The 27,130-nt window shown below is 38.7% G+C and overlaps 2 protein-coding genes across 2 annotated transcripts in view; one reads left to right on the top strand and one right to left on the bottom strand.

Annotated features, from left to right (window-relative positions):
* Positions 1-937: 937 nt before the first annotated feature.
* LOC131989529 (uncharacterized) overlaps positions 938-27,130 on the top strand; it is a 218,705-nt gene continuing 192,512 nt past the window's right edge. Inside the window, 5 exon segments of the mRNA XM_059354773.1 lie at positions 938-973; positions 1,464-1,543; positions 3,010-4,194; positions 9,620-10,352; positions 22,217-22,768. Coding sequence (XP_059210756.1) covers positions 1,526-1,543; positions 3,010-4,194; positions 9,620-10,352; positions 22,217-22,768 — 2,488 coding nt within the window. The 5' untranslated portion in view covers positions 938-973; positions 1,464-1,525.
* LOC131989502 (zinc finger protein 239-like) lies at positions 12,656-18,231 on the bottom strand. The gene is made up of 3 exons (XM_059354743.1): positions 18,170-18,231; positions 17,420-17,493; positions 12,656-13,972 (listed from the first exon to the last, which is right to left on the bottom strand). Exons 2-3 carry the CDS (start codon positions 17,435-17,437, stop codon positions 13,121-13,123), a joined length of 870 nt encoding a protein of 289 aa, XP_059210726.1. The 5' UTR covers positions 17,438-17,493; positions 18,170-18,231; the 3' UTR covers positions 12,656-13,120.

The following is a 27,130-nucleotide window of genomic DNA, read 5'->3' as shown; positions in this document are numbered from 1 at the left end:
TCATTTTAATCATATTTGACTGATTTTAGTAAAAATAATTCAGTGGCTATTTCAATGTGCAGTAGATGTTTTTCAGCCGGAGCTGAGTTTCCCTCATTTCAGGGTTAACATACTCGAGGTTTTCAGAAAACCTGCTTTCTGGAACATAATATAGAATATAGGAACGTTATTTATTGTTTATTTTTATTCTATTTATGTACAGTCATGGAAAAAAATATTCGACCATCCCTCCAGTTTCTTGTTCATTTTAATGCCTGGTACAACTAAAGGTACATTTGTTTGGACAAATATAATGATAACAACAAAAATAGCTGATTAAAGTTTATTTTAAGAGCTGATATCTGGCAAGATATCAGCGCTTAAAATAAACTAATTTTAGACCAGAATGAACATTTCCATTTCATGACACTTTATACTTATAATCCACTACATATAACTGACAGCTTTTGTTATTTTTCAGGGTGACATTTAACATGAACATGTTTTTAAAATGTATGATTAATGAACATTTTTATATTAATAATTAGGTGCTGATTCCATAGAGCTGCAGAACTTATATATTTACATATATTTTATATATTGCAGTGAAATACAAGGACACAGTGAGGAAAATGTAAAAAGAGCACAAAAAGACCCTGAAACTGCTTGTTGGGGTTTAGAGGGTTAACAGGAACAATTTAATTTTTAAAAAGTGTTTTAAACCATCTGTGAACTAAATGATGTAGATTAAAGACAGCCACAGCAGGGGGACTGAAGGCTGCAGAAACATAACAAGAGAGAAAAAAGTGACATAAAGCCAACTGTGATGTTCTGGCCAATCACAGCACAGTCACAGAAGTGGGCGTGGCCTAAAGTGGGTCGACACCTTTCTTATGACGGTGCAGAGAACAGACACAGAGACAAAGAGAGAGAAGAAAAGGAGCAGAAGAGGAGAGTAAACCGCTGCTGGATCCTGTTTCTGAGCAAACATCTGGTGAGTTCACACTTTATTTTCTGCTCTGTTTTCTTTATGTTGTTCTTCTCCTGCAGCTGTTAACCTTTCTCCTTCTTCTTGTTGACACGGGAAGTTCTTCTTCTGGACTTTAGATCACGCTGTGTGTTGTAGAGTTCAGTGCTTACTGAAGTGCTTTTAATGTGAGCTGCAATGAGATTACGCTTGATACATAAAGGTCAGATACGACATTTCTGCAGTGGTGTGTGTGTGTGTGTGTGGTTGTGTGTGTGTGTGTGTGTGTTGACACACTGTTGACACATTAGGTAAACTGTTGACACATTAGGCTGCTATCAAAAAGAAGACACATGGAGAAACAGTCGACACTGGAGGGAACTTTTGATCTAGAACAGTTGTAATAAAACAGGTAAAAGCCCAAGGATGGCTCAGGATGTTCATGTTTATTCAGGATATATATGTTTATATATTTATTTATATCCTCATCGTGTGTCTCTGTTTGTTGACTTCACAGCTCATCTGTTTCACGAGACACTTCTGATTCCAGGACGTACGTCTGAAAGAAGAAGAAGAAGAATGAGTCCTCCCAGAAAGGTCAGATCACTCTAATGAACATGAGTTTGTGTTTGTGTGTTTTTTTTTTTTCAATTTTGTTCTCTTTAATTTAGATATAATCTCCTCTTTAGACCCCGTAGTATTAGTGTTTTATTATTAGTATTAATATTTTATAATGTCCATCCAACTGTCCCATAGAGACTAATGACAACTGGGAACAGACATTTCTAGAAGAAAAACACAGTTTTCTAACCTGCAATGTTGCTCACATTTTTTTTGCTACAGACATTAAACGTACATCAACGCGTTCAGGGGAGATTTATCTCTCTGATGAGACTAATATTTTGTTGTTAGGACTTAGGTTTTTGAGAAAACAAGAGCAGTTCTAGAGGTGTGATTTCCATTAAATGACTTTCTCAGCTGTTAGATATCAGCTGATAGTCTGTGCCCCTCCCCTCTCCACTCATCACCATAGCAACCAGGTCTTCAAAATAAAAACCCATAAAGTAACTATATCTAATAATGTGGGTGCCTTTGATCTCATTGGCTTACTTTAACTCATAAAAAGCATATTACTATGTCAAACAATATGGGAACAAATGAATCAAATCTGCATTGATGGACAGGAAAAGTTTTATTCAGCAGGCAGATTAATACCGACGATTCTGCAGAATTAATGAAACAGCACAAGAAATGCACATGTAAACCACAGACTGACTCTCCACCCCCCATCCAGACATGTTTATTATCTCAAAACAATCCGTGTTTCTTCCAAACTTGGCCTTCACTATTTGGACGTTCCTCCCCTACTCCCACAATCTTTCAAGGCCCTAGTTAGGACAGGCTGAGCCTTGTGATGTTTCACTCATCTAGTAACCTAGTGGGATCCAGTTCCCACCAGATCACATGAACCCGGTTCCCAGAACATTTTTTGACAAAAAGATGATTCATTTTGATATTGTTCTGTTGCTTCCAGTAGCTACTTTATTTCTTCACCAGAACTTCCCCCCTCCCTTACTGTTGCCCCTGGTTACACTCACAACTGGCTGTGCTCGCAAGTCTTGATAGGGGAAAACAAAATATTGACCTGAGTCTGTCGGGGACCTTGTGTTCCCAAGCTCAGGCCGGAAAAAGAGATAATGATGAGACTAGGAAAATATAGAAAATGTGTTATTTACTTTTTTTGGTATTTGTGATGCTCATGAATAAATATGAAACACATAGAATGATTTGAGTAATTTAAATTTCCTTCCACACTTACTTTGTATAAATGTATGTTTATTTTTATTGCAACAATCCAAAAGAACCACAGGTACTGTCCAGAATTAAGGTACTGCTTGTCAAAAAATAAGCTGAAAGGAAAATATTACTTAGTAACATTGACTTGAACATTGAGGGTTATGTTGTACAGACGTGATCTAAATATTACTGATGGTTTTAGATAGATTGCTTCACCATAGCATCTCACTCACACTCTCTCTTTTTCTTTTTGTCTGTTGCTATAGAAACTGGGAGAACGAGAGGGACTCAAGCATCACCGCTGTGAGCTCTGTGAGAAATCCTTCACAACAGCTGGAAGCCTGAAGGTTCACCAATGGGTTCACACTGGAGAGAAACCGTACAGCTGTGACCAATGTGGGAAAGCTTTCACCACGGCACAGGTCCTGAGACAACATCAACGTGTTCACACTGGAGAGAAACCGTACAGCTGTGAGCAGTGTGAGAAAACTTTTTCACAAAGAGGTCACCTTGTTGCTCACCGACGCGTTCACACTGGAGAGAAGCCCTACAGCTGTGACCAGTGTGGGAGTGATTTCACCACGGCAAAGAGCCTGAGACAACATAAACTAATTCACTCTGGAGAGAAGCCGTACAGCTGTGACCAGTGTGGGAACGCTTTCACCACGGCACAGGTCCTGAGACAACATCAACGTGTTCACACTGGAGAGAAACCGTACAGCTGTGAGCAGTGTGAGAAAACTTTTTCACAAAAAGGTCACCTTGTTGCTCACCGACGCGTTCACACTGGAGAGAAGCCCTACAGCTGTGACCAGTGTGGGAGTGATTTCACCACGGCACAGAGCCTAAGACGACATCAACGTGTTCACACTGGAGAGAAACCGTACAGCTGCGACCAGTGTGGTAATACTTTTTCACAAAGTGACCACCTTAATGTTCACCGACGTGTTCACACTGGAGAGAAACCGTACAGCTGCGACCAGTGTGGTAATACTTTTTCACAAAGTGACAGCCTTAATGTTCACCGACGGGTTCACACTGGAGAGAAGCCCTACAGCTGTGACCAGTGTGGGAGTGATTTCACCACGGCACAGAGCCTGAGACGACATCAACGTGTTCACACTGGAGAGAAACCATACTGGTGTGAACAATGTGGGAAAACCTTTTCACAAAGTGGTGACCTTAAAGTCCACTTACGAGTTCACACTGGAGACAAACCATACTGGTGTGACCAGTGTGGGAGTGATTTCACCACGGCACAGAGCCTGAGACGACATCAACGTGTTCACACTGGAGAGAAACCGTACAGATGTAGCCAGTGTGGTAATACCTTTTCACATAGTGACCACCTTAATGTTCACCGACGTGTTCACACTGGAGAGAAACCATACTGGTGTGAACAATGTGGGAAAACCTTTTCACAAAGTGGTGACCTTAAAGTCCACTTACGAGTTGACACTGGAGAGAAACCATACTGGTGTGACCAATGTGGGAAAACATTTTCTGAGATGAGTATCCTTTAAAAACACCAACGCATTCACACAAAGTCTTCTTAAGCCTTTTTAGAACCAAGCTAGTTATTTATTCATGCCTCCTCTTCATGTGCTGTGTTGTTATATTCTGAACTTCTCTCTGAAACTAAAGACTGACAGCAGTAACTGAGTCTGACTGAGGTGGTTTGATCCAGTGAGGAGGAAGAGGAGATGAATAAACAGACACACAAAAACACTCCAGATTTCCAACTTACTGGGGATTTCCACCGGGCGCGTTACAGCAGCAGCCCGGCTCCACCGCGGTTTTGCTGCGTCTTCTGCCCGGCGTCAATTCACACCGGGCGCGTCACGTCAGCTTAGCGAGCCGGTCGTATACACGCGAGATAACGTTATCACGCGATAATCCTGACCATACGGGAGACCGCAAGATCCCGTGATAAACTCTAAACTCTATTTATACAGTCTATGGATAAACTGTGTGTGTAAAGTAAACAACAACAACAACAACCAACAGCTTACTTTGCTTTTCTGACGTGAAAGATCTGTTGATCTGACCATCTATCCTTATAAAAACAATATGTTATGTCATAAATGATTGTATGATGTTCCACTTCAACAATCAGTCTCTTGTCGTCCGTGTCGCCGATCCTCTGAGACCCTTTGATTGATTGATTGATTGATTGATTGATTGATTGATTGATTGATTGCTGATCTGATGCTCCGGTCATAACATAATGTTGATGTGAAGTAGTTTTAGGCTGCATGAACTGCATATTGTGTTTTATTTTGAAAGGGGGCGGAAGTGTTTTACGCTGATTCTGAGTCGGACTTCCTGTCTGGTGCGATCTGCTCTGTTGAGATTTACGCGATTTGGCAGCGTCTCGCGGAGAAATAGAAGTCCTGCCTAATGCTCGCGTAGAGACGCTGCTGAGACGCTGCAGTAACGTTACGCAGCGCACCCGGTGGAAATGCTCTCATTGATTAGAGTGTTACCTATTTGCAACGGCGAATGCGACGCTGACGTGACGCTGCAGTAACGCGCCCGGTGGAAATCAGGCTTTAGACTGAACAAACCTTCATTCTTTTGGAATTATGAAAAAAAATCAAAATATCATTTTAAATATTGATCTATTGTTACTTTCATTGTCAGCATCAATATGGTCATTATTATTAATGATCTGACACCAGTAACATAATAAATAGCATTAAAACCTGCACAGCCTGTAATCGGTGCTGGAATGTAACTTACGACATTTGTTCAAGTACTGTACTTAAGCAAAGTTTTTTGGGAGTCGTAAGTTGAATATTTCCATTTTAATTCACTCTATACTTATAACCCACTACATTTAACTGGCATCTTTAGTTATTTTACCAGTTGAGATTTAACATGTTTTTTTTTAAATGTTCAATTATTGAAGATTCTGACATGAATCCAAGATTAAACAACTGAAAAAAAGAATTTTTTTATCTGGATTTTCATTCTGTGTTGTGCTTTTTTATTTTAGAATTTTTTATTTTATTTCAATGTGTTGAATTGTATTTGGTTTTCTATTATTTTTTTCTGTAACTACTAAACTCTGTAACTTCAGTTCCTTTGAGTTAAGTTCTCCACATCAGCAGTGTTTGCATTACTGCTGGAAAACATGTTTATATGTCTGGATCGATACAGATGTTCACATCTGCACTGACTAACCAAACATGGATCATCACACGTCTCCAGCTTGGAGGGACAAAGTGCGTCTCTCTTCAAATAACATCTGCGTGCCATCGGACCATCAACTCAATGAATTCTTGTAACTTGGTCAGATCTTCTTGATCCTATTTGGCTGATAGAACTCTGTCCCTATCCAGCTGAACAGTGTGATGTGACTCTGTTTCTACATGATTGCTATTCTTGTCTGACTTGTATACTCATTATAATCTTTGTATTTTTTCAATATATCAACTTGTATTAAAGTTACTTAAAGAAAAGCATGTTTTAAATACTTTTTATTTCTCGCTAAGGAATCATTTGTTAAATTCCTCAATAAATTAGTACATAACAGCATATTCTGCAGTTAAAATGAGCCCTATGCTGACAACAGTAAAATGCTGCTCACATGAAGCAGCTCCTTCGTCTGGATTTTAATGTTTCTTAATATTACCGTCAGTGGAATATTAGCTGAACTCGACATTTTTCATTGAGAAATCCAATGAATACAACAGATATTATGAGCCGACTGATATAAAGTGATAATCAAACCTTGAATGAAGGCCGTGTATCAATAACACATCAGAGTCGTTCAGTCATGAATGATGAAATAAAACATTAAAACTCAAAACTCTGCTGCAATAATACTTTATTATATTCATCACAGTTCTGCAAACAACGAGTATATTGTGTGTTTATGATAGTGAAAACAGTTTTGAGCTGTGAGATGGAGCCCGACAGCTCACCGAGGTGTTTACTGAAATATTCATCCTCTCACTTGAAGCAGCTTTTGTTCCCACATGCCTCAGTCCTCCACCATCATTCCAGAGCCTGAAAAGACTTCTGTGAAGAGCCTGAATGACTGTGGCACAGTGTCGTTAACAGCATCAGTCATGAAGTGCTCTGAGAACACAAACCGACCACAGGCTCCTCACACTCTTCACACATGACTGCAGCCCCATCCACACCTCCAGCTGCATCATTCAACTCACAGGTGACACAACAATAGTGGGACTGAGGAGACGGCGTGCAGGCTGGAGGTGCAACATGTGACTGAGTGGTGTCGGGACAACAACCTGCTCCTTCACACCTCCAAGACAAAGGAGACGATGGTTGACTTCAGGAGAACAAAGACCAGTGACCACCTCCCCCTTCCTTGGAGTCAACGTGTTAAACCACCTCACTTGGACCTCCAACACCTCATGCCTGGTCAAAAAGACCCAACAATGACTGAAACAGGCCCCGCCCCCACAGGAACTGATGCTGCGTTTCTACAGGAACAAACAAACTGAAAATAAAAGTTATTTATTAAACTTTCAACAACTATCTCCCTGTAAATAACCTGCACATGTATATACAGAAGTAAAATCTATTTTAAAGCAGTTTTTACTGTTTTCTATATTTCACACTGTGTCATCTTTATATGTTTATGTATATGTTCTTTTTTTTGGAGAGAGAGAGAGAGAGAGAGAGAGAGAGAGAGAGAGGCCACCACAATTTCAAAGTCTAATGACAATGACGGTCTTTAAAGATCTCTTTCTGGTTTCTGATGTTATCTGGAGCAGATTTGGACACACTGGTCTGAATAATAAAACATTTATGATATTGTGTAAATGTGTCAGTGTTGGAACAGGAAACAGAGGATCAACTCATAATTTATTGATTCTCAGAAACAGACGGCAAAAGAAAAACATCAAATTCAGATTAAATTAATCATTACTAGAATAATTCAATATTTATATTTTAACATAAAACATGACTCATCAGGAGAATATAGGAACGGTATTTATTGTTTATTTTTGTCCTATATATGTATAGTAAAATAAAGAATTAAATCTGATCCACGCTCCTGTCAGAAGGTGGCGCTAATGATCCTGAAAGCTGTTTGCAAACCGGCAAAAACAGGAGAAGAAGACGCACCGGGTGTGGGCGGGGCTTAACGAGACGCTACAAAGCCGTGAGGGAGTTGTCCAGACCAGGATCTAAAGTCCAGCAGTCCCAGCGGAGGTCAGGAGCAGGAGAAGCACAGAGCGGAATGGAGGAGAACCAGGACCCGGAGGTCCACAGTAGACCAGCAGCAGGCTCGAGCTCTGAAGTGAGTGGAACAGATGAAATACTTTCTGTTTTCTTTGTGTGTTTGAGCTCCAAAGTAGCAGATTGCAGTCGGTGGAGTTTCTTAAAAACGGTTTTCTTTGTTCCTGGAGGCATTTAATCCTGAATCAGGTCTCTTTGGGGGGTCCGGCTCAGTGGGGGAGGGGTTCCTGGTTGTTCATGTGTGAATGTGAGTTTGTAAAACCGGTTCAAACCGCTCCAGGCTTTGTGTTCACGTGTTTTTCTTTGTTGTGAGGGACAAACTACAGACTGGTTCCAGCTTTAATAAACTCTGATCACATTCACTTCCATCAGCTCTAAAAAGCTCCAGCTTTAGTTCCCTTTTCCATCAAATCAAAAGTAGTTTATTGAACTTTTCCTTCTCTGTGTAACTTTATCAGAATCAGACTCTTCTCTGCTCCCTGCAGATAAAAATGGCGACATCTGTTTGTGTGAATGTAAGTTGGTGCAGACAGAACTTAGACACATACATGTGTGAATATTAATGAAACCATAAAGAGTAAAATCATCCGTTTGAACCGCTGCAGGTTTCTTCTTGATGCTGAAACAATCTTTGAGTATTTAGTGTTTCCTGGTTTCATCCTGATGAGACTCTGTTGTTGTTTCATGAGTCCTCAGGAGAATCCTCACAGAGAACAATGAGGCTCACTGATCCCACAATGCTTTGCACTTTTGCATATTGTCCAGATACCATTCTGGGCTTTTATTTTGAAGGCCTGGCTCATCCTGCCTCTGCTGGTTGCTGCTGTGATTAGAGCAGCAGAGTGGAGAGGGGAGGGGCACACTATATCTAACAGCTGAGAAAGGTCATTCAATGGAGAGCTCACCTCTCAAACTGCTCTTATTTTTTTCAAACATGGTGAGTCATAACAACAAAATATTATTATCATCGAGAAGAAAATTTTCTGATGAAGGTTAATGTAATTTTCACTTGTCTTGTAAAAAAATATGTCAGCAAGGAGGTGGGTTAGAAAACTGTCTTTCTCTGTTACTTCTAGAAATGTCTGGTCCTAGTTCTCATTAGTTTCTATCGTTTGGATTGGAGTTTCTGTGACATTCAGACTCACTGAAAGAAATCTGTACGTCCCATTGATTCCAGAGTAGAATCCAATCCACTTTATTTGTATAGCACATTTAAACAAGAAAAACGTCTCCAAAGTGCTGTACAGAGAATGTCTGAGAAGAGCAAACATTTCTCTTCAATCTTCCCTAAAAATGTGTTCTTGTTTCATGGCATAACCCTGTGTATGAAGAGAACAAGCTGTGGGAACCAGCAAAGTTTTTTTTTTAAATTGTCCCAGCCTCTCTTCACTCAAGCTGTGATGTCATCCACTCTAACTCTGAACATTCAGTCCAATACACACCCATTATAAACTATAAAAAACAAAATTATAAAAAACACTAAACACAAAGTGATAATTCTTGAAAAGCAACATACTATCATGCCTCAAACTGACCCTCACTCTTTCTGTCTGTTTGTTGCTATAGAAACCGGGAGAAAGAGAGGGACTCAAACATCACTGCTGTCAGCTGTGTGACAAATCCTTCACCACAGCTCGAAGTTTAAGGCGTCACCTACAGGTTCACACTGGGGAGAAACCTTACAGCTGTGACCAGTGTGGGAACGTCTTCACCACGACACAGAGCCTGAGACAACATCAACGCATTCATACTGGAGAGAAACCGTACAGCTGTGACCAGTGTGGGAACACTTTCACCACAACACAGACCCTGAGGCAACATTATCGTATTCATACTGGGGAGAAACCGTACAGCTGTGACCAGTGTGGGAGCGCTTTCACCATGGCAACGACCCTGAGACGACATCAACGCATTCACACTGGAGAGAAGCCGTACAGCTGTGACCAATGTGGGAAAGCTTTCACCACGGCACAGAGCCTGAGAAACCATGAACGTAGTCATACTGGAGAGAAACTGTACAACTGTGATCAATGTGTAAAAGCTTTCACCACATCACAGGGCCTGAGACAACATCAACCCATTCACATTGGAGCAAAGCCGTACGGCTGCTACCAATGTCGGAAGGCTTTCACCACAGCACAGAATCTGAGAGAACATATACAAGTTCACATGGGAGAGAAACCGTACTGGTGTGAACAATGTGGGAAAAGGTTTTCTCGGAGTAGTCACCTTAAAGTGCACCAACGCATTCACACTGGAGAGAAACCGTACTGGTGTGAACAATGTGGGAAAAGGTTTTCTCAGAGTAGTTCCCTTAAAGTTCACCAACGCATTCACACTGGAGAGAAACCTTACTGGTGTGAGCAATGTGGGAAAATGTTTTCTCAGACTGGTAACCTTAAAGCTCACCAATGCGCTCACACAAAGTCTTCTTCACCATTTTTATAGTCAAGCTAGTTATTTCTTCATGCCTCCTCTCCATGTACTGTGTTGTTATATTCTGAGCTTCCCTCTGAAACTAAAGACTGACAGCAGTAACTGAGTCTTACTGCGGTGGTTTGATCCAGTGAGGAGGAAGAGGAGATGAATAAACAGAGACACAAAAACACTCCAGAGTTCAAACTTAGACTCAACAAACCTTTATTCTTTAGACATTCTGACAAAATCAAAATATTGTTGTAAACATGATTTTATATATCTCAAGTTGTTGCTTTAATAATCCTGTTTTTTTAAATATTTTCATTAAATGTTTGGACACAAAGAAGCTTTCTCAGTTGATCATTATCTTTAATTATCTGACATCAGTAATATAATAAATACAGCTAAATTGTATGTATGTATGTATGTAGAAAAACACCATATTATTGGATGTCCAAGAATTGGACGACAACAAAAAAGTCATACTATAGCATGTTGTTTTTTGTCAAAATGGTGAAATTTAAAAATGCTTAAATTTTTTTTAAAATGACCCAAGTATGACCCAGTATAGCCACAAATGACAGAAAAACACATTTTATGGAATGTAAAAAATTTGGTCAACAAAAAACGTCAAACTATAGCATGTCGATTTTTTTTCAAAAGTGATCAACTTTCAAAATGCCTAAAATGGCCCAATTATAGTCAAATCAATCAAAATTCCTTTTTTTTTTTTTTTTTTTTTATCCCTGAGGGTAAATTCAGTGAGTCTGTTTTCTCTGTTAGAGTGAGACAGCCTGATGGCTGTAGGAGAGAAGGCTCTGTTGTATCTCTCTGTCCTGCAACGGAGAGAGAGGAGCCGTCCACTGCTGTTTTTTGGTCCATAAAGGTTTTGTGTAGCGGATGATCTGGGTATTTCAGGATGGCCTGGAACATGTTGACAGGTCATCTCCCCACCACCTCCTCCACCTGGTCTAAAGAGCTGGTTCTGTGGTTGGAGCCAGGTTGGACACACTGTCCAACCTGGCTCCAACCACAGAACCAGCTCTTTAGACCAGTCTGTCCAACCACCTTCATGTCTGTGTCTGATGTTTAGATATGAGTATGGCCAGAAATTGCAGAAAAAAACATATTAAGGGTTGTCCAAAATTTGAAAAAAGTCATACTATAGATTTTCAATTTCTGTAAAAATCGATCAACTTTAAAAAATGCCTAAAATGCTTGAAATTGCCCAACTACAGTCTATTGATACATATTAGTGCATAGTATGGCAAGAAATTACAGAAAACCATCAAATTAAGGCATGTCCAAAATTTTTAAAAAAGTCATAATTGGTCAATTTTTAAAATGCCTAAAAATGTTTGAGATGCCCCTATTATAGTCTGTTGATACATATTAGAGAATGCTATGGCCAGAAATTATTAAGGGATGTCGAGAAAAAAAAAAAAAAAAAAAGTCATTTTAAAGCATGTAGTTTTTGTCAAAATTTGTCAAATTTTAAAATGTTGATTTTTGTCAAAATTGGTCAAATTTTAAAATCCATAAAAATGCCTGTTGAGGAATTTATTGAGTGATTCCTTTCTGAGAAATAAAAATTATTTAAAACTTGCTTGTCTTTAAGTTTTTTTTAATCGAAGATAATATATGGAATAATCAGCAATCATGTACAGAGTCACATCACACTGTTCAGCTGGATAGGGACAGAGTTCTATCAGCCAAATAGGATCAAGACGATCTGACCAAGTTACAAGAATTCATTGAGTTGATGGTCCCATGGCACGCGGATGTTATTTGCAGAGAGACGCACTTTGTCCCTCCAAGCTGGAGACGTGTGATGATCCATGTTTGGTTAGTCAGTGCAGATGTGAACATCTGTATCGATCCAGACATATAAACATGTTTTCCAGCAGTAATGCAAACACTGCTGACGTGGAGCACTTAACTAAAGTTACAGAGTTTATCATATCAATCCATCCCCAACAATATATATGGCAAGAATAAAAATACAGGAAACCAAATACAAGTCAACACATTGAAATACAATAAAAATTCTAAATAATAGAAACTTAACAGAGAATAAAAATCCAGATTAAAAATGTCTTTTTTCAGGTGTTTAATCCTGGATTCATGTAAGAATCTTCAATACATATTTATTTAAACATTTTTTTCATGTTAAAGCTTAACTGGTAAAATAACTAAAGCTTTCAGTTAAATGTAGTGGATTATAAGTATAGAGTGAATTAAAATGGAAATATTGTACTTAAGTAAAACTAACGTATTATTTTGCTTAAGTACAGTACTTGAGTAAATGTAATAAGTTACATTCCAACACCGATTACAGGCTGTGCAGGTTTTAATGATATTTATTATCTTACTGGTGTCAGATAATTAATAATAATGACCATGTTGATGCTGAGAATGACAGTTCTCTCTCTGTTTATTCATCTCCTCTTCCTCCTCACTGGATCAAACCACTGCAGTCAGACTCAGTTACTGTTTTCAGTCTTTAGTTTCAGAGGGAAGCTCAGAATGTAACAACACAGCACATGGAGAGGAGGCATGAAGAAATAGCTAGCTTGGCTCTAAAAACGGTAAATGAGACATCCTTTGAAATAACTGGTGAGCTTTAAAGGTTCTACTATGAGAAGACATTTACCCACATTGGTCAAACTAATACGGTTTGTCTACAGTATGACTGCGTTGATGTCGTCGCAGGCTCTTTGCACTAGTGAAAGCATGGCCATATTAGTCACAGCTGTACGGTTTCTCTCCAGTGTGAACACGTTGGTGAAGAACAAGGTTACTTCTTTGCGAAAATGTTTTTTCACACTGGTCACAACTGTACGGTTTCTCCCCGGTGTGAACCCGTTGGTGAACATTCAGGCTGTGTCTTTCTGAAAAAGTACTGCCACACTGGTCACAGCTGTATGGTTTCTCTCCAGTGTGAACGCGTCGGTGATTAACAAGGTTACTTCCATTCGAAAACGTTTTTTCACACTGGTCACAGCTGTACGGTTTCTCTCCAGTGTGAACCCGTTGGTGAACATTAAGGTGGTACCTTTGTGAAAAAGTACTGCCACACTGGTCGCAGCTGTACGGTTTCTCTCCGCTGTGAACACGTTGATGTCGTCTCAGGCCATTTGCCGTGTTGAAATCGCTTCCACACTGGTCACAGCTGTAGGGTTTCTCTCCAGTGTGAATGTGTTGATGTTGTCTCAGGCTTTGTGTTGTGGTGAAAGCGTTCCCACACTGGTCGCAGCTGTACGGTTTCTCTCCAGTGTGAATGCGTCGGTGAGCAACAAGGTGACCTCTTTGCGAAAAAGTTTTTTCACACTGGTCACAGCTGTAGGGTTTCTCTCCAGTGTGAATGTGTTGATGTTGTCTCAGGCTTTGTGTCGTGGTGAAAGCGTTCCCACACTGGTCACAGCTGTACGGTTTCTCTCCGTTGTGAACACGTTGATGTCGTCTCAGGCTCTGTGTCGTGGTGAAAGCGTTCCCACATTGGTCACAGCTGTACGGTTTCTCTCCAGTGTGAACCCATTGGTGAACACAGAGCTCACAGCGGTGATGTTTGAGTCGCTCGCGTTCTCCTGGTTTCTATATGTTGTAATTACGCACTGGGGCGTCAACTATGTTGGGGTATCTGGTTACAGATACCAATTGCCTTCATCAAGGATCACCAAAAATGTTGGGGATTAAGGATGGCTCTTTTATGAATAAATGATGACCTTGCACAGGGCGTCGAATATATTAATAAAAGGGCGTTATCATAAATGCTATCCCTTCCATAAGGATACCAAATATGCAGGGGTGAACCTGAGCACACTTGTGTGGATCTCACGGTTCAAAAGTGTGGTTGGATGGCTATAACAATTATTAATAATTATCATAAACAATTATTAATTATAAGAATGATATGACTTGATTTACTCTAAGTCAGCTCGTAAAATGGGGCACCACTCTGTAAACAGAGAAAATATAGCCAATTCACCTAAATCAGTCTCATAAAGTTATTAAATTATCAATTTGGAACACTGATTATTAATTATGAATATAATTATAATCAAATTACCATATTAATATTTAATAGTGGTTGAAGGAATAGTGAATTCTTGACACAGCAGAGGTCAGCATATCGTTCATAATATACAACATTAAATAGACAGCATTCGTAATCAAAAGGTATTTATTCTAAACAAGAAAGCAAATAAAAGCACACATCTATAAAATAGAGAATACATTACAAAAGAGAAGGAAACGTGTGTGTGTGTGTGTGTGTGTGTGCGTGTGTGTGTGTGTGTGTGAGGGGGTTTACCACTCCTCAGACAATGAGCTGTGTTCAGCTCCAGTTAATTTAATCAGTGTGTGAGCAGGTCAAAGGTTAGTATAGTTAGTTGCAGTAAGACTGACTGTCTGTATAAAGCAAGATTAACATACAACTTTGATCGTAACACGAATGTCACATAAATATACTTAAAACACACATATAAAACAAATCATTAATCACAGGTCAAATCCTAGTTGCTAAAGTCCTTGCTGATTTCTTATCTAAGCCCAGTTACATTACTCACGAGTCCGGTGAACAAGGGGGGGAAGCCTTTTCAGCAGAAGGGTGGAAGAAGGAAGTTGAGTCAAGTTGCTGGTTGCTGGTTGTCCTTTTTGTTGAATTAGAGCTTTCTCTGACAGATGCAATGAACTTTGTGTTCATTAATGCAGCTTTGGTGTGCAGAGAAGGTCAGAGTTGCCGTTGGTTCAGAATTCCTTATGGAAAGGAGATTCTTGAAGCTTGAAGTCTCAGAAGAGAAGAGGTCTCACCTCAGCAGGACTCTGCGGGGGTGAGGGGATAGGGCTGGTGGATCCAGCCCTCTGGATCTGCTTCCCCAAGCACGAGCGGTGGAGAGAGAGAGGGGTGGTGGATCCAGGCCTCTGGATCCCCTCCTGAAGGAGATCCTTCCAAGCAGGAACGATGGAGAGAGAGCTGTCTGCTTTATAGCAGGCCAGTGGACCTCCTGTGGGGTCAAAGGTGCCTTGACCAATGACATGACACCTGGAAGGTGTCATAAATGCAGTGCATTCTGGGAACTGAAGTTCTTGAGATCAGACAAAATGGAGGTGACTCACCATTTTGTGAGTGGGCTCAAGAAAATGTCTCATTTAGTCCACAAATGTTAAAGTCCACAAATGAACCCAAAATTCACCTGTGGTAGAATCCCAACATATAGCAACAGACAAAATGAAAAAGAGAGAGTGTGAGTGAGATGCGATGGTCAAGCAAGCTATCTAAAACCATCAGTAATATTTAGATCACGTCTGTACAACATAACCCTCAATGTTCAAGTCAATGTTACTAAGTAATATTTTCCTTTCAGCGTATATTTTGACAAGCAGTACCTTTATTCTGGACAGTATCTGTGATTCTTTTGGATTGTTGCAATAAAAATAAACATACATTTATACAAAGCAAGTGTGGAAGGAAATTTAAATTACTCAAATCATTCTATGTGTTTCGCAAATACCAAAAAAAGTAAATAACACATTTTCTATATTTTCCTAGTCTCATCGTTATCTCTTCTTCTGGCCTGAGCTTGGGAACACAAGGTCCCCGACAGACTCAGGTCAATATTTTGTTTTCCCCTATCAAGACTTGAAAGCACAGCCAGTTGTGAGTGTAACCAGGGGCGACAGTAAGGGAGGGGGGACGTTCTGGTGAAGAAATAAAGTAGCTACTGGAAGCAACAGAACAATATCAAAATTAATCATCTTTTTGTCAAAAAATGTTCTGGGAACCGGGTTCATGTGATCTGGTGGGAACTGGATCCCACTAGGTTACTAGATGAGTGCAACATCACAAGGCTCAGCCTGTCCTAACTAGGGCCTTGAAAGATTGTGGGAGTAGGGGAGGAACGTCCAAATAGTGAAGGCCAAGTTTGGAAGAAACACGGATTGTTTTGAGATAATAAACATGTCTGGATGGGGGGTGGAGAGTCAGTCTGTGGTTTACATGTGCATTTCTTGTGCTGTTTCATTAATTCTGCAGAATCGTCGGTATTAATCTGCCTGCTGAATAAAACTTTTCCTGTCCATCAATGCAGATTTGATTCATTTATTCCCATATTGTTTGACATAGTAATATGCTTTTTATGAGTTAAAGTAAGCCAATGAGATCAAAGGCACCCACATTGTTAGATATAGTTACTTTATGGGTTTTTATTTTGAAGACCTGGGTCATCCTGTCCTGGCTCACTCATGCTGGCTGGTTGCTATGGTGATGAGTGGAGAGGGGAGGGGCACAGACTATCAGCTGATATCTAACAGCTGAGAGAGTCATTTAATGGAAACCACACCTCTCAAACTGCTCTTGTTTTCTCAAAAACCTAAGTCAAACAAACAAACAACAAAATATTAGTCTCATCAGAGAGATAAATCTCCCCTGAACGCGTTGATGTACGTTTAATATCTGTAGCAAAAAAAATGTGAGCAACATTGCAGGTTAGAAAACTGTGTTTTTCTTCTAGAAATGTCTGTTCCCAGTTCTCATTAGTCTCTATGGGACAGTTGGATGGACATTATAAAGTATATAGTATAAAATACCTTAATAATACTCTACATAATAATAATAATTAAATAGTATTCATATATCTTGTTGAACAACAAGTACAATATTTATATTGTATTTCTTTTTTAATCCCTTTAATAATATTATAATACTTATACAACTCATATTAAATGTCATAACAATAAAAACAAATTAAAAAATGTACACAATATTCTATATTTAGAAATCTGAATTAAATATTCTTATTATATTTGAATAATATTTCATTCAAAACAAACGTCAAACTTTAATTAAAAACTATTCATATCATAATTTAATCAGTTTTTCGAATATTTAAAATAATTGAAAAACTGATCTTATAAAATATTAATACTAACAATAAAACACTAATACTACGGGGTCTAAAGGGGAGATTATATCTAAAGTAAAGAGAACAGAATTAAAAAAAACACACAAACACAAACTCAAGTTCATTAGAGTGATCTGACCTTTCTTGGAGGACTCATTCTTCTTCTTCTTCTTCTTTCAGACGTACGTCCTGGAGTCAGAAGTGTCTCTTGAGCTGTGAAGTCAACAAACAGAGACACACGATGAGGATATAAATAAATATATAAACATATATATCCTGAATAAACATGAACATCTTGAGCCATCCTTGGGCTTTTACCTGTTTTATTACAACTGTTCTAGATCAAAAGTTCCCTCCAGTGTCGACTGTTTCTCCATGTGTCTTCTTTTTGATAGCAGCCTAATGTGTCAACAGTTTGAGAGTCTCTGTGTAAATAGTTGCTCCTCTCTCTTGGCGGTGTGTGTGTGTGTGTGTGTGTGTGTGTGTGTGGTGAGACAAAGATGGATTTTTGCTTTTCCAAATAAGATGAAGACAGAAACAACACAACATTCATGTGAATACTTTGTGTTTTAGAGTCTAATGAGTGTGTGCTTCATTCTGACATGTTGATGTGCTCTAACCACCACACACACACACACACACACACACACACACACACACACACAGCACCACTGCAGAAATGTCTTATCTGACCTTTATGTATCAAGCGTAATCTCATTGCAGCTCACATTAAAAGCACTTCAGTAAGCACTGAACTCTACAACACACAGCGTGATCTAAAGTCCAGAAGAAGAACTTCCCGTGTCAACAAGAAGAAGGAGAAAGGTTAACAGCTGCAGGAGAAGAACAACATAAAGAAAACAGAGCAGAAAATAAAGTGTGAACTCACCAGATGTTTGCTCAGAAACAGGATCCAGCAGCGGTTTACTCTCCTCTTCTGCTCCTTTTCTTCTCTCTCTTTGTCTCTGTGTCTGTTCTCTGCACCATCACAAGAAAGGCGTCAACCCACTTTAGGCCACGCCCACTTCTGTGACTGTGCTGTGATTGGCCAGAACATCACTGTTGGCTTTATGTCACTTTTTTTCTCTTGTCAGTCCCCCTGCTGTGGCTGTCTTTAATCTACACTCATTTAGTTCATATATGGTTTAAAACACTTTTTAAAAATGAAATTATATGAATGCTTCTGTTCCTGTTAACCCTCTAAACCCAAATAAGCAGTTTCAGGGTCTTTTTGTGCTCTTTTTACATTTTCCTCACTATGTCCTTGTATTTCACTGCAATATATAAAATATATGTAAATATATAAGTTCTGCAGCTCTATGGAATCAGCACCTAATTATTAATATAAAAATGTTCATTAATCATACATTTTAAAAACATGTTCATGTTAAATGTCACCCTGAAAAATAACAAACGCTGTCAGTTATATGTAGTGGATTATAAGTATAAATTGTCATAAAATGGAAATGTTCATTCTGGTCTAAAATGTTATATATCTTATCTTACTGGTGTCAGATAATTAATAATAATGATCATGTTGATGTTGAGAATGACAATAACAACAGGTCAGCAAATAATGAATCATGAATTAGCAGTTTGAAACGAAGAGTCAAAGCTTCTCTTTGTGTGCAAAGATTTAATGAGAATATAAAAAACAAGATTATTAAAGCAACAACTCTGACAGGATGCAGGTTCAACAGCAACAATCACCTTTACTGGAAAAAAACAGAATTAAATCAAATCATGCTTCCAGCAATATTTTGATTTCGTCAGAATTTAACAAGTATAAAGGTTTGTTCAGTCTAAGTTTGAACTCTGGGGTGTTTTAGTGTCTCTGTTTATTCATCTCCTCTTCCTCCTCACTGGATCAAACCACCTCAGTCAGACTCAGTTACTGCTGTCAGTCTTTAGTTTCAGAGAGAAGCTCAGAATATAACAACACAGCACATGAAGAGGAGGTGTTAGAAAAATTGCATGAGGAAATCTCGAAAATTGATAATCTGTCACCAACAGAAAAAACCTCACCATTTTTCTGCGCAGTTCGTTGATGGGGAAATGAAGAGCTGGAGACGTCCAAGTTCTCAGTTTAACATAGTTTTATTACAATACGTCAAAAAATGTGCACTTTACAGAGAATCTCCGGGTTCAAAAACTCATGTCCCTGAATACAAACAGACGAGTTTCAGTTCGTGAAGTCTGAACCACGACTCTCTCCCTGAACCCATTAAAATACTAACATTTGTTTACAAAACATGCTGGTCGATTTCTTCCAGGAAGTTCCGCCTTCTTGATCGCTGATTCGCCAGTTTTAATTAACACAACGCCACCTGGATGCTTGCTGCCGCGGACAAGGCCATCCTGACCTGGCCTCTTCTCCAGAACATTCAACAAAAAACCTCCTGCCTTGTTTTGTGTAACAAAGATATTATGTCTACAGAGTCAAAGAATTTTCACTGTCTCACATAGATTCTAAAAGTCCAAAAAATATGAAACAGACAATGAAATATATGTTATAACATTAACACACAGACATAATCATTGTATCAAAATCATATTGTCTGACTTAATATAAATGCATAGAGATATTTATTACACGCAAGTTTTGACCTTTGATAGTGACCTGCGTCACTCACAGAGACAGAGAACAGAGACAGACAACAGAGAAGCAGAAATCAAGCATAAAATCATTTACCAATATAGAAAATAATCAATTATTTTAACAATATACAGGTAAGTAAAGATAAGTTCAGTTTAAAACGATAATGAGAAAAAAAATGTAGAAAAACTAGGACATCACAGCCAAAAGAACATATAATAGAAATTGTTTGCTCTGATTGGATGAACAGCGTTTCATGGCTCAGCCAATAGGAGTCAGCGGGGGGCGGGGCATGTAGTCCCAGTGGAGACCAGGAGCAGGAGCAGAACAGAGCAGAATGAAGGAGGAGAAGCAGCACATGGAGGTCCCCAGTAGACCAGCAGGCTCCAGTCTTCATCTTGAAGTGAGACCAACTGATTTAATACTTTTTATTTTCTTTCAGCTCCAAAGTAGCAGATTGCATTCAGAGGAGGTTTTTAAAAAGTCAAAGCTGTGTGTCTTTGTTCCAGAGTGGAGGGAGTCATGATCAGGTTTCTTTGACTGGTCCGGGTCAGTGGGAGTAGATTGGGGGGGAGGGGGGTCAGGTCAGGCTGAAAGAGGCTAAGGAGACCCCACACCTCCCCCACCAGCTTCTGCCTCCATCTCCCCCTTCCATCCTCTGTGAGATAAATTCCTTTTTCCCACATGTTGAATAGTGCTTGTTATAAAAGATTCTCCATTGTCACCCCTCCCCCCACTGACCCCTGCCTCTTTCACCCCCACACCTCCCCCACCAGTTGTCAAAGATACCACCATAAACAATGTGCCCCCCTCCCCACACCAGCCCAGAAAAGCAGCCAGCCCAGACAGAGCCAGTCCAGGAATGTGTGAGGCCTGTGCTGTCCAAATGCAGAATACTGAATTTAGCTACTGAATTTCTTCAGTATTTGTCTATGTATGTATAATAATATTGATAATAATAATAATAACTTTATTTAAACTGCATCTTTCAACGTAGGGTTTATAAAGAGCTCTGGCAGACAAAGCAAAGAAAGAGCAGAAGGCAAATAACAACAAAAGGCAAAACAGAGAACAAGAACCAGACAGCATCAGGATAAAATTAATGCAATTATTCAAAGACAGAAAATTATAAAAAAGAGTTGATTAAAAAAGAAAACAACATCACATAAAAGCATGTGTTTGAAACGTGATTTGATGGAGGAAAGAATACAGACCTTTCTTGGGGGGTTTGTTTTTCTTCATTAAGGCTCATTTTGAATTCTGCTGCTCTTTGTTGTTTTGAACATTAATGATGGTAACTGGTAGTTTTAAGCATTGTTAGAATAATCTGTTATTCTGTCTCTTATTCTGTCACTGTTGTCTGTCTCTGTGTGACAAATGTCACTATCTATGAATGCATAATTCACTATGTGTGTGTGTGTGTGTGTGTGTGTCCTCTCTGTGCATGCAATATGCTTTGATACAAGGATCATGTGCTAATATTGTTTTTAAACTGTGATTAAACTAAATACATTTACTGCATCTGCTTAAACTTCCTCTGTCCTACTTAGAGTAAGATTCCATAATCACAAAAATATATGTTTTTTGTTTTATATTTTACATGGATATTGCAAATTCTGTGTCACCAATAATATCTCTGCAAGTCATAGCTAGGCAGGAGGTTGTGTGAAAGTTTTGTTAATAGGTCAGGTCACGGACATGATGTTCTGAAGCAGAAAGATAACTGTCTTCTCTGCTTGGTGACATGACGTGTCCACGTAAGCAATAAACTGACAAATCAGCGGATCGAGGAGGTGACTTCTGGAGAGTTCTACCTACATTTTTTAGGATATAAAAAAGGTTAAAGGGAAAGTAGCTTGGTCCAGACCTCATGAACTGACCAGCCTAATGTGATGTCAGGGACGTGTAGATTGAACCCAGAGACTCTGTAACTGCACATTTCTTGACGTATTGTAATAAAATGAAGTAAAACTGAGGACTCGGGTGTCTCCTGCTCATCCTTCCCCATCAAACGATCGGGGCAGAGAAATAGGTGAGGATTTCGTGTTGGAGTCAGATAATTGAATTTTAAAGGTTTCTTCAATGCATTTCTCAACAGCACAATTACCTCATCAAAAGTTGTGTTTCATCTCCAGAAGTGAGAAAGAGAAAAATGATGGCCAATACTTATGGGTTATGTTGTACAGACGTGCTCTAAGTATTATTTTTGGTTTTAGATCGCTTACTCCACCATGGCATCTCACCACCGTGTCTCTCTTTCTGTCTGTCTGTTGAAACAGGAAGAAACAGAGGAACTCAGACGTCGCCACTGTTTTCTCTGTGACAAAACCTACAAAACAGCTGCATATTTAAAGGTACATTTCCGCATCCATACTGGAGAGAGACCTTACAGCTGTGACCAATGTGGCAAAACTTTCAATGAGATGCAGAACCTGAGAATGCATCAACGCATCCATACTGGAGAGAAACCTTACAGCTGTGACCAATGTGGCAACACTTTCAGTAAAATAAATAGCCTGAGAATGCACCAACGCATCCATACTGGAGAGAAACCTTACAGCTGTGACCAATGCAACAAGTCCTTTGCTCAAAAGAGTGCCTGGAGGACCCACACAAATGGTCATACTGGAGAGAAACCATACAGCTGTGACAAATGTAACAAGTCCTTTGCTGCACAGAGTTCCTTGAGCGTCCACAAGCATGTTCATACTGGAGAGAAACCATACAGCTGTGACCAATGTAACAAGTCCTTTGCTCAACAGAGTAATCTTGAAGTCCACCGACGCATTCACACTGGAGAGAAGCCGTACCCCTGTGACCAATGTGGGAAAACCTTTACTCAGAGTTCTCACCTTAAAACTCACCAACGGGTTCACACTGGAGAGAAACCCTAGTGGTGTGACTAAGGCAGGGAAACTTTCTCTGTGTGCTAGTTTTTTTTTAGAAAAATAAAAAGTTGTTAGAGCATTATTAGTAGCCTTTTTCTTTTTAATATCCACATCATAAGATTGTTTTAAGCCTTCAATAAAAATAGATTGCTCATTGTGCTGTCTGATTAAAGTTCGCCGCCTCATCACTGCAGTTGAACATTTGACATACTTTCATCACAGCACAATAACAACATTCTGATGTTTAGCAGATATATGGATTACCATTTTACCATCTTACTTTAGCATGTTAATATGTGCTAATTAGGGTTAAACACAGAATACAGCTGTGAGGAAAAGGAAGGTGAAAAATATGTAAGTAGAGAGAATATTTTTTACGCAGTGTTACGTCCTTGGGGTACGTTGTGTGTGTTTTGCTCTGTTTGTGCCTCAGGACCGCAGCATACGTCAATGGCTCCGTCAGAGGGAATCCCCGCTGGGTAACGCCTCCGCCAAATGCCGGCAGCAGGTCGCAGTGTTCCCCTGGCTCCGCCCTCTTCCGCTCTATTGGTCTGGCGTCCAATCACCTGCCGCACCTGCCTCCAGCTCAGCCTTAAGAGCAGTTTGCGCGGCTGTGGACGCCCCTTCTTTGTCTTTGTATGGCCTTGTGTTAAGTGTCTCTCGTTGTAAAAGGCATTTGAGAGCCAGTGTGTGTATAGAAATCGAGGCACTCGAATTGTTACTGTTTATTGGGCATTAGGTTTAGTTTTTCTTTTCCACATTTCTTCGCACCACACTTAGATTATTCCATTTGTTAGGCTCACTAGTTTATGGGTGGTTGCACTTATGTACTTTTGTTCGTGTAGAAATCAGCGTAGATAGCCAGAGTTCTTTTGTTTATTGTGTTTTTGAATAGTTTGTTTGTTTTATGAGTTGGCGCCACCCACCGCCCTTTGTTCATTGCCTCACTTAGTATCACTTTATTAGCCTGAAGAAGGTTCTCCTTTTGTTACTTTTTGTTAATTTTGCTGTTAATCAATAAATATCTGTATTTGCCTGAGTACACCGGCGTCGTGTTACATTCTCTTTACCCTAGACTCATACTGGTGTAACACGCAGCAACACAAAATACTACATATGAATATTGAACACTACTGACATTGAAACAACTCTGGAGTATGTCATTACAGGTGACTCGATCAGAGTTGGAAGAAAATGACCACTAGGTGTCTTCACTGTCTCACATTTGAGGAGGACTCAGAATAAATCCACATGTGGATGTAAGAGCTCCGTGGGGCTAAAACATGCATTATGCATACTTTCTAAATTTCAGAATTCTTTTTTTTTTTTTTTTTTCTTCATTTTATGAAGCCTTCTCATTGCCCTGCTGAGCTGTGAACAATAGAATAATCAGTGTTGGGGAGCAGTCAACTGTAATCAAACTACTAGTTTTTTTGTTTTATTTTTAATATTTGGACATCCCATGATGTGGTGTTTTTCTGACATTTCTGTACAAACTACACTCTAATATGTATCAAAAGACTATCATAAAGTAATTTAAGCATTTCTAGGCATAGACATATCACTTTTTTATCCAATTTTTGGACATCCAATAAAATTGTGTTTTTTTTTGACAAATGACATGATATGATATGATATGATATTATAAGCATTTTTAGGCATTTTAAAATTTGACAATTTTTGACAAAAAATGACATGTATGACTTTTTTTTTGGGTCCAATTTTTCGAGATCCCATAATATGGTGTTTTTCTGTAATTTTTGGACAAACTATGTTCTAATTTGTATCAACAGACTATAATAAAGTTATTTTAAGCATTTTTAGGCATTTAAAAAAAACACAATTTTTGACAAAAAACTACGTACTATTAAAATTATTTTTTTTGTTTTGTTGGACATACAAGAATTTTGTTTGTATTTTATATAATTTTGGACGTTTAGGCTCTTACTATGACCAACGAAGTATTGGGGTGTGTCAGCTCAGTGTGATAGCAGACTGACTAGAAGACAGAAGGTTGTTGGTTCAAACCTCATGACAGAAAGTTAGTTTTTAAAGTCTAACACTACAATGAAGAAGTCAAATAGGACCAAAAGCAGCAGCTGGGTGTCAGAGGAGATCACTCAGGGAGACAGAAGGTTGTAGGTTTGATCCTTATGAGCTGCAGTGAGTTTTGAGGCTGAACATGGACAGTAAGAAGTCAAACAGCCCCACTGGTTGGTTCTGACAGATCAATGCAGGAGCTTATAGATCTGAATTTTTCCATGTGGATGAATGAAGTATCAATCAATCAATCAATCCAAAAGTATGTAAAATTACTTTTTAATGAGACAGTATACTATGAATTTTACAAGACTCAAAATTCATAAGATTCAAACCTCACTGAGCTATAACTGTCCTATTTTACAGTAGTTTTGGACGTATTATACATTTAGTACGACCAACAAGCTATTTTAAATCTCTTTTATGCATTTTTTGGAAAAACAACAGAATGACCACATTTTTTACTTTTTCAACTTATGATAAATGATTATTTTTGTTTTTCTGTTAATCTGGAAAACCAACCCACTGCATGTACCAACAGACTATAATAAGACCATTTTTGAGAGTATCAGGACATTTAAAATTTGTATGAATTTTCACAAAAAAATGAGACATGCTATAGTATGACTTTTTTTGTAAAATTTTGTAGATCCCAAAATATGGTGGTTTTTTTTTGTGATTTATGAAAAAGCCACCCTGTTACATGTATCAACAGACTATAACACAGTCATTTTAAGCATTTTTCGTCATTATGAAATATGACCATTTTTGACAAAAAACAACATGCGATAGTAAAGCCCCCCCCCCACCCCCCACCCCCATTTTTTTCAACATTCCATGAAATGTGTTTTTCTGTCATTTCTGGCGCTATTTTGCTCTAATATGTATCAACAGACAATAATTGGGCAATTTTAAGCATTTTAAAATTGTACAATTTTTGACAAAAGTAGTATTTTTATTCATTTTGAACATCCCATAAATTGTGTTTTTCTGTCACTTCTGGCCATATTATGCTCTAATACATACATTTTGCCATTTTTGACAAAAATCGACATGCTAAAATGTAGTGGATTATAAGTATAAAGTGACATATAAAGAACAAAGTAAGTAAAACTCATATTGTAAAGAAGTACAGACTCCATGCTTCAGTAAACTACCTCTATGTATCAACAAGGATTCTTCACTGAGTCGTGGAGTATAAATCTTTCACTCTGTCTTATGATCGTGATGATGCAGAACAGACACATGGAGATATTCTTACTGTCAGAAGTGAATCACTCCAGCATGAAATGATCCTCTGATAACTTCTTCCTCAGTGTTTTATTGTTTTAAGGATTCTGAACTCGGACCAGAGGACGTGCAAACTTCAACACAAGGCAATGTAAGAATATATTTTCTATTTTAATTATATGAATCCTGCTGTAAAGATTTAGTATGTGGTGATATTTAACAGATAATAATGTGTTTTATTCTGTCAGTAAAGAGACATTTCAACACTTGAATCAATCTGACAGCTTTTCTTTATGTTTTAACAACAACATGAGGAAGTTTTTGATGCTCATGTTCTGTTGCATGGAGCCTGTTATCATGGAGCCACAATGTGTTTTTAAAGGAACTCAGAGTGATATTTATTATATTCATGTTAGTGGTGGAAGAAGTAATCAGATTACTTTACTGCAGTAAATATGCAGAAAGATTGTTTTATATATTCCAAATATTGTTGTTTTATTATTATTACTGGTGTATTTATGGAAGAAGAATGTTTGTGTTGTCCAGGTATTTTTATTTTTATTTTTATATATTAATATCCAGTTAATGTGGTTAAATGTATATAAAAATGAAAAATGACTTTATATTGATCATGTTTTTCATGTTAAATTTTGACCTCAAAGTAACTAAAGCTGTCAGCTAAATGTAGTGGAGTAAAAGTGTAAAGTTCCATGAAATGGTTCATAGTGTGACAGCAGCCTGCAGGTTCCTCAGGGTTCCTCCTGCTGAAACATGTTTCCTGACACCACACTTTGCTTTCACTAGACGGCTCCAGAGGTTAAACTCCACATGATAAACTGGAGCCATCACTCCTGAGACACCAAACACACCAAGTCAGGGAACAGATCCTCCTCCAACAGGAAGTGGACCACAACCAGAGAGTGGAGGAAGGATGCTCCTCTACTGTGGACTGGGACTGACAGCAGCAGCTCTGTTCACTCTTTGTTAAAGTTACTTTCTGTGTAAAAAACAAGCTTTCTGCTTCAGAGGTGGATTTGATAAAAGTTACAGTCCACCAGGTGAAGTAGAGGAAACATTTTAATCAACAACTTGAACA

The sequence above is a fragment of the Centropristis striata genome, chromosome 17, assembly GCF_030273125.1.
Source record: "Centropristis striata isolate RG_2023a ecotype Rhode Island chromosome 17, C.striata_1.0, whole genome shotgun sequence".
Taxonomy (NCBI): domain Eukaryota; kingdom Metazoa; phylum Chordata; class Actinopteri; order Perciformes; family Serranidae; genus Centropristis; species Centropristis striata.
The sequence above is the reverse complement of the archived record's forward strand: the minus strand, read 5'-3'. Positions and strand labels throughout refer to the sequence as shown.